Source organism: Rhagoletis zephyria, unplaced genomic scaffold, assembly GCF_001687245.7.
Source record: "Rhagoletis zephyria isolate East Lansing unplaced genomic scaffold, Rhagoletis_zephyria_1.1 Rzeph_scaffold_00184, whole genome shotgun sequence".
In the NCBI taxonomy this organism is placed as follows: Eukaryota; Metazoa; Arthropoda; class Insecta; order Diptera; family Tephritidae; genus Rhagoletis; species Rhagoletis zephyria.
Window position 1 is genome coordinate 145,576 of NW_016157268.1, and position 8,190 is coordinate 153,765.

Below are 8,190 nucleotides of genomic sequence, written 5' to 3' on the forward strand. Positions count from 1 at the left end.
TTTTTATTTTTTAAATTCATAAAAAATCCAAAATGAATTATGAATTAAAAATAATAATTTTAATTTTTAGGCAAAAAAGAAAAAAAGTATTTTTTGCCTAAAATATTAAATTTTTTTATTTTTTAAATTCATAAAAAATCCAAAATGAACTATGAATTAAAAAAAAAATTTTAATTTTTAGGCAAAAATAATTTTTTTTCTTCATACATTTATTTTTATCGGCAAAACTGTTGAGTATATAGAAAAACGTTATATTAACAGATTAAAGGAATTGTAATTTTTAATTTTTTTTAATTTGTTTGAGCAAAATCGGACTAGTGGTTCTCGAGTTATGTCAAAAAAAAGACCACCAAAGGTGACAATTTCCCCTATATGATAGTTACTAACTTCAAATCGATATATCTCGATTCCTAGATGTGACCCAGCGAAACGCCGGGCCACGTATAACTTGTTCTTGACCGATATAACATTTCCCGTTGGTTTCATCCCATCCCGATTTTGACTGTCGCATAGTGTATAATAATAATAATAGATTTGCGCTTACACATATGTTAGTGTTTGGCCGAGCTTCTCCGATTTGTGGCGTGCGCCTTGATGTTGTCACACAAAGCGGAGGGACCTACAGTTTTACGCCGACTCCGAACGGCGATTGTATTTTTATGAGAAGCTGTTCTTCTTGGCAGGTGCTGCGCCGACAATGATTGATGATGTGTTTCTTGTTTCTAACGAAGGTAACCCTGATTCGGTTAGTAGGTTAGCAATAGGTGTTGTGGGAAAGGTGTAAGGGCTTTTACTTATTCCTTGGTGGTATGGTGGTCTCTAAAGTGTTTAGGGTAGACTTTAGAGAGTTACCGTACAGAATTAATACGTAGTCTACTTTGCTTCGTATGAGTGTCTTTGTGAGATAAGTGGGGGTGGTAGGGTGGGCGTAACTTTTGCCCGATAGGTAGCGAATCAAATTTGTTTTAGTGTTGGTTATTTTTTTCATGTATGAAATGTGTTCGTTCCACTTAAAGTTTTTTTTGTAAAAATCACGCCCAATATTTCAAGCTTGGCAACGTAGTTACCTTGCGTGTTTCCAACAGCGATCAGCAAAGACTGCCTATTTTGATATTCCCCGCCACTGAGCATATTTTGGTTATAAGTACGTCTAAAGCTGAAATTACTCAAGAACGTAAACCTACCGGTACGTAAACTCGAGTCAGCTGACACAATCTGTCTTACCAGAGCGCCATGTAAATGAAAACTCAGCACCGCAGAATTTTTCTGTAGTTGTAGCCGCAGCAGAAATCTCCGGAATTTAGATTTTTCCATGTCAGCTGATTTCTTCCTTCTATAGATAGTTGCCACTTCGTCAGTTTTGCAGATAGTAAAAAAGTTATAGAGTTCCTCTTCAAAATACGTTTGAAATATTTGAAATTTACTATCGAATCAAGTTTTTTTGTTGAAAAATAAGTAGTTTATATTTAGCTAGCATCTGTTATAGCACGAAAAATTGTAGTTGAAAAGGTAAGTATAGGGTTCAATCGATACCACAAGGTATCTCTCTAATGAGTACTTGTACTCAAAAGACTGAAATTATCGATACCTACTCAGTATCGGCAAAGTATCGAGTACTTACTTGAATTATTTTCATCTTCTCTTTCGAGAGATACTTCCCTTTTTTGTTGTAAAAGGTCGTATGATTACGTCTTATCATGGTTTAAAACATTGTATGTCAAAATCAAATAAAAAGCTAATCAAGTTGCAGGTATAGAAAACGTATATATTTAAGTTATTTAGTAAGAATACAAAATAATTATTAATTAATATTTGTGGTACATTACCAAAGAACAGTATTGGTTATAATTTTTTCAGTAGTAGTTCAGTAGTAGTAGTAGTTCGATTTCGAGCTGTCACAACGTACAACACCTTTCCAAGGCGAATTCATATAAGGTGGTATCGATTCAACAAATACAACAATTATCTGTATTTTGTTTTTGCTTTTAGCTGGTGATTGTCAAATTTCAGCTATTCTTCTCCGAATGAAAGAGGGCGACAGAAAATGCAAACACTCTCACGTTTTCACTCACTCACTAGCAAAATATAAAATTTTGACAATCAAACGCTACACACAGCTGATTAAACAACACCACCTTATATAAATTCGCCGTGCACCTTTCTTTATTGCATCTCCAAAACTTCGACTATTCGTCCTCTATATTCTTTTGTTATGTTTATTCTTACAACGAGTTTCTGCACCTCCTTGTCTTCTTCAATTTTGTGCACACCTCTTATATGACGCTTAATCCTGAAAAATTATATACATACACATATACATATATGTACATGTAGGGCATAATCATACTTTATTACTAACTTGTAAGCATCTGGAAACTGCTTTTCACAAACGCCACATTTATAAGGTAATCCAGTGTGTTGCACGCGATGATTATAGTATTGATCATATTTGGAGAATTTAGAACCACAAATCACGCACTTGTAACTGAAATATCCATGGTACTGCATGTGCCTATTTAAAATACGTTTGTGGATGAAAGATTTTCCACAAAGATAGAAATTAGTCCACAAGTTAAAAGGAACGGAAATACTTACGGCAGGCTTATGTTGCTTATGTTTTTTTAATGAGCTTCTCTTCATTATTTTCGGGTGGGGTTTAGTACCGCTCACAACTATTTCGGGCTATTCCGTCCAAATGGGTGGTCCGATCCAAAAACAAATTTCACACACTTGTAGTCAAGGGTCCACGCAATATTTTAAGCACTCACTTTTGTAAATTTTGGTTACTAATTTATTTACAAATTGGGTTTGAAATATGCCCTTTTTTTGTAAAATTCGGAAATTAGCGTACATTTATCACTCCTATTCTGCTTAAATTAGCCACTTCACCAATATATTTTTGTATTCCCCTTCACTTTACACTTTACTTGATTTGTTATAACTTGCTTTATGACTTTAATATTAACCAATTCATCACAATTCATTAAATAAAAACACCTTCAAAATCACGCGTCTGACTTTGGTTGCATATGCAAATTAAATGGCGGAGTTCAGCTGTCAAACTCCAGAATATGCAAAAGAATGAGAGACAAAAGAAGATAGGATTTAACCCAGTAAGCATTAAAAATATACAAAGGTGTTCTCTGCAAAAGGTGTTCAGCTCCTTTTCTTCGCAAAACAGAAAGGGGAATTCTACTGCCTGAGGGTTATAATCCCTAAGTGCGGCCGAAGGCCGCCTACGCAGAAAGGTGTTCTCTGCAAAAGGTGTTCAGCCCCCCTTCTTTGGCAACACAGAAAGGAGAATTCTACTGCCTGAGAGTTATAATCCCTAAGTGCGGCCGAGGCCGCCTACGCTGAAAGGTGTTCTCTGCAAAAGGGGTTCAGCCCCCCTTCTTTGGCAACACAGAAAGGAGAATTCTACTGCCTGAGGGTTATAATACCTAAGTGCGGCCGAAGGCCGCCTACGCAGAAAGGTGTTCTCTGCAAAAGGCTACTACGGTTTTCTAAAGTTTTTTGTGAAAAAGAGCACAAGGCAACCCAGATTTGCAACAGAAATATATGCCCGTTCCATTATTTCTTGAGGAAAGAGTGAGGCAATAGGCTGTGGGGTAACAAAAATGTCAAAATTCCTTGGACACACATGTGAAATAATGGCAATTTTTTCTTGGCCGTTTTCTTGAGAGCTGCATACAGGGCTATATGAGTGTATAGGTCACCCAATATGGATAAGTTTCGGATTTTTGNGTGTAAAGCTCTTGTATAAATTAACAATTTTTACACACAAATTTCAAAGATTTATTTATTTCGTTGTGTTTGTTTTGTGTTTGAAAAATTCCAAATGTCAAAGACAAACCAAAGCTTTTGTGGAACTTTTGTTTCTGAGTGCGTTCAATAAAATAGTACGGCAATTGGAACGCATTTGTTTCGTGATTTTGTGTAAATGCGTCGAAATGCGTCATTCTGGAAATGTGAATTTGTATGGAGAAATGCGTGATTTGGCCTCGCATTTGACGCATTTGGGCTCAATGTAAATGTAATATAAACTTAAAAGTAAATGTACTTCAAAAGAGAGTCGGCATACAGTTTCTTACAATCCCATAAGTGTATATGTTACAAAGGTATAAGAGCGAGCATAGCCATAGATTTCCATGTGTGTACACGTTAAACTACTTATGGTATTCTTATGTACACTACCCCCCTCTTAAATTCCGATATACATTTTAATATTTGCTTATTTATATGTATTTATGTATATGTATTACAAAATTCAATTTCAGTAGTAGTACTTCAGTTACAGATATTTTTTAACAGTGCCGAAGTTTTATTGAGTTTTATTTACTTAACTGACTACTCGACTTCTCAGTTTATATTTATAACCTTGTGTATCGTTTTCTTTTAGTATTATGCTACCAGTATTTGTGATCTCTTGGTCATTTCCTGCATCAGGCGAAACTACTGAATTTTTATACTTTTCCTCCTTTCTATTGATATTCGACTCTAAGCTTTGACTCTCTAGCGGATCAAGTAACTTTTTTGAAATGCCTAGATCATTTGTATTTCCTGTGCTACAAGCAATCATTTGATTTGCATGACGTTTCCATACTTTTTCCGAGGCTGTAGTTTTTACCCTGAATGTTTGTTGGCCTAGTTTTTCTAAAATTTTAGCTTTGGTCCAACTGACCCTTCCCGGTATCGAGTAATCCTTAACAATAACTTGATCCCCGTCTTTAAATTTGTTTCTTTTACTACCACGATAGTGAACTCTCTGTTTAACTTGCTGATCCTTCACCTTTTCTCTTACAGAGGTATCGGGTTTGCGATCAGCTTCTCGCTTTGGGTTCAAAATATATAACCGAGTGCGTAGTAGCCTGCCAAACATAAGCTGCGCTGGAGATACACCTGTGCTACTGTGCACCGCATTACGATAGTCCAATAGAAACCTATTTAAAACATCATGGAAATCTGCTTCCCTGGTTTGATACAAGCCTCTCTTTAACGCCGTTTTTATTACTTTCACACAACTTTCAGCTTAGCCGTTGGTAGCAGGGTGACCTACTGGTGAAGTTATGTGCCTAATGGAATTTTTTTCCAAAAAAATTGGAATCCCCCCGACACAAAAGCCGTCCCGTTATCAGAAACTAAGATTTCCGGCAACCCAAAACGAGCAAAAATTTGTTTTAGCACCCCTATCGTCGCCTTGCTCGTCGTATTTTTGCCCATGCCGATGCACTCGACCCATTTGCTATAGCTGTCCACTACGATTGGACACCATCGATTCATAAATGGTCCAAAGAAATCAATATGCACCCTCGTCCACGGATTTTCAGGCCAGTTCCATGACTTAAGAATTTGCTTCGCCGGATCCGGCCGTGACATTAAGCAAGCTTCACAAGACTTCGTTTCCTTCTCAATGTCTGCACCTTGAGTTGGCCACCAGCAACACTCTCGGGCCATTCCTTTCATCTTAGCAATACCGAGATGAGAAGCATGAAGGAAGGCCTTATCTGCACATATACTGGGCCACCCTGACTTTATGAAATCGCAAACCATTTGTAGCAACTTGTCTTTTTGTGTTTCCTTCCTAATTTTTGCAATATTTAAATGAACCTTATTGTTTTGTTGAACGTAACCGGACCGTACTCTTCATCGATTTTGATTTCCGAGGGGTTTCTAGAAAAATAATGGGCAATGTTCGTCTTGGACTTAATGTTGACTATATCGAAGGTATATCCAGATAACGTTAATGCTATCCTCTGCAGCCTATTTGCAGCCATTACTGGAATTCCCTCTTTTTTGGGTCAAAAATGTGATACAAAGGTTTATTGTCTGTCACCAGCGTGAAGTATCGGCCGTACAAGAAATGATGAAACTTTTTGACACCGTATAGGATTGCCACAGCCTCGCGATCAAGCTGCGAATATCTCTGTTCTGTTTCCGATAACCTACGCGATGCAAATTCTATAGGTCTTTCAATGCCTTGTGCTGTAACTTGCGACAATACTGCCCCAACTCCCACCGGGCTAGCATCTACCGTGAGCTTGGTCTTTAGCTGGGGGTCAAAGTGTGCTAAACACGTATCTTGTTTTAACCCTGCTTTTAACGCGCCCACCGCATGCTTATATTGCTTGGACCACACGAATTTGGTGTTTGCTTTGAGCAATTCATATAACGGGGCATACACTTTTGCTACATCTGGTAGGAACCGACGGTAAAAATTTATCACGCCTAAAAATCCTTGCAGTTCTTTAACTGACTGTGGATACGGCATGCGATCGATTTTACGTGTTTTGGCTGGATTCGGATGTAGCCCCTCTTTATCTATAATATGCCCTAAGTACTCTACCCGTTTGCAGCAAAACTGGCACTTATCTTTCGCTAATTTCAATCCGGCATTTTGCAAAATTCTCAAAACCCCTTCAAGTCTTTTCAAATGTATTCCTCGGATTGGTGCCGTGATTAAAATGTCGTCCANATCAGTCAATGTAACGCCTATTCTTAATCAAACGGAAGGGCGAGTAATCGCCAGAGCAACAATTGATTGCAAAGCAGCGGTTGATATGTGAGCAACAAGAAGTTTAGTAAGAATTCAAGCGAGAATATTACTACTCCTTCTAAATGCATCAAAAGGCCCTCCATAATCTTTTGGAAAATTGCTGGAGCGGACGCCAACCCGTAAACAAGCCTAGTGTACAGAAACAGCCGTTTCGTAGTCGCAATCGTTGTCAATTTGCGTGATTCGGCCTCGAGTTCTACCTGCTGATAAGCTGTCAATAAGTCGAGTTTTGTAAACTCCTCCCCCCATGAAGTTTTGCAAAGAGATCTTCGAACCTCGGTAATGGGTACTGCTCAACAACTACATTCGGATTAACTGATACCTTGAAATCCCCGCAGATTCTGACCCCCCCCCGTCTTTTTTTAGAATAGGTACTATAGGTGTAGCCCACTCGGAGAACTCTACTGGCTCCAGGACTTTTAGTTGCACCAAGTTGCTGATTTCTTTTTCGACCTTTGCTTGGATCGCCAACGGTACTGGTCTTGGCTTAAAAAACTTTGGGGTCGCGTTTTCGATCAACTGCAACTTCGCTTGGCCTTTCTTGAAACAACCTAGCCCCCATCGAACAATAAGGGAAATTTTTCAAACACCAAAGGCAAACCTACACCTTCGTTGCCCTGTGTAAAGTTTAAATTTGCAATATGTAAGCCAAACGCTCTTAAAAAATTCCTACCCAGTAATGGTGGGCCACCATTATCGACCACTAAGAATTTTATCACTTCATTTTTGCCTTTAAGCTCCACCAGTCCGTCATAACTACCAGCCGGATGTATTGCCACGCCATTATACGTTTTTAGGATAACGTCTGTGGCTACCAACTCGCCTTTGCCACATAAATTCATAAACCTAGCTGTCGAGAGAATACTGTATTCAGAACCAGTGTCCAATTCCATGCAAATAGGAATTTTGTTTAAACATACATTTAATCTTATTGGACCATCGTTTACAGTCTGCAGTGCAAATAAATTCATTTCACAATTTACGACAAACTTTAGTTGTGCCTCCCTAACCGTACACATTTTTTTCAAATGCCCTCTTTGTTGGCAATTATAACATTTAAAATTTCTATATTTGCATTCTCTACTATTATGGTTCGTCTGTCCACATACCGTACACGGCCTCCGTTGTTGTTGCTGCACGTTCACGTTGTTCATGTCTCTGCTGCTGCGCTTGCCGCTGCGTGTTCCTCTGCTGCTGCGGCGGCGGTTGCTGCTGTACTTTTTTGCCCTTGCTATGTACATAATTAAACGTTTCTTGCGGTTCTTGTTTGAAAGCGCCGCCGAAATGTTGAGTATATATGTACTCGGTCGTGTTCGCGATCTCTACCGCCTTCTTAAAATCACACGCTAACGTCTCCATGAAAATTTTATCGCGGGCCGGACCTTTCTCCAACCCCATGATGAATCTGTCCCTTAGTGCATCATCCAAACACGCACCAAATTCGCAATTTAATGACAAAGACCTCACTCGCACGGCCCAATCATTTATGGACTCTGTGGCTGTTTTATTTGCATTATAAAATTTATAGCGCTCTGCAAAAGCGAACGCCGGCGGCTTAAAATGAGCATCCATAACCTCTACACAACTCTTGAAGGTCGTAGTTGGCTCATTCACCTTTTGCGGACACATTAGGTTTT

General features: G+C 38.6%; 2 protein-coding genes across 3 annotated transcripts in view; one reads left to right on the top strand and one right to left on the bottom strand.

The window, feature by feature from the left end:
* Positions 1 to 8,190, top strand: part of LOC108357945 (uncharacterized) — a 45,461-nt gene that overhangs the window by 13,591 nt on the left and 23,680 nt on the right. The gene's annotated exons all lie outside the window — the stretch shown is intronic.
* On the bottom strand, positions 2,144 to 2,547 carry LOC108357946 (zinc finger protein 225-like). 2 transcript variants are annotated; one of them, XM_017609033.1, is made up of 2 exons: positions 2,360 to 2,547; positions 2,144 to 2,290 (listed from the first exon to the last, which is right to left on the bottom strand). In XM_017609033.1, the coding sequence occupies exons 1-2, from the start codon at positions 2,506 to 2,508 to the stop codon at positions 2,164 to 2,166; spliced, it is 276 nt and encodes a 91-aa protein (XP_017464522.1). In that variant the 5' UTR covers positions 2,509 to 2,547; the 3' UTR covers positions 2,144 to 2,163. The 2 variants fall into 2 exon arrangements, with proteins under 2 accessions (XP_017464522.1, XP_017464521.1); XM_017609032.1 differs by having other exon boundaries at positions 2,348 to 2,547.

What these genes read in the sequence shown, in the direction of transcription:
- LOC108357946 (XM_017609032.1), bottom strand. Translation starts at nt 2,508, where the DNA reads ATGCAGTACCATGGATATTTCAGTTACAAGTGCGTGATTTGTGGTTCT. An exon ending in GCTTACAAGTTAGTAATAAA is followed by an intron (nt 2,291 to 2,347) that starts GTATGATTATGC and finishes ATAATTTTTCAG; the next exon opens with GATTAAGCGTCATATAAGAG.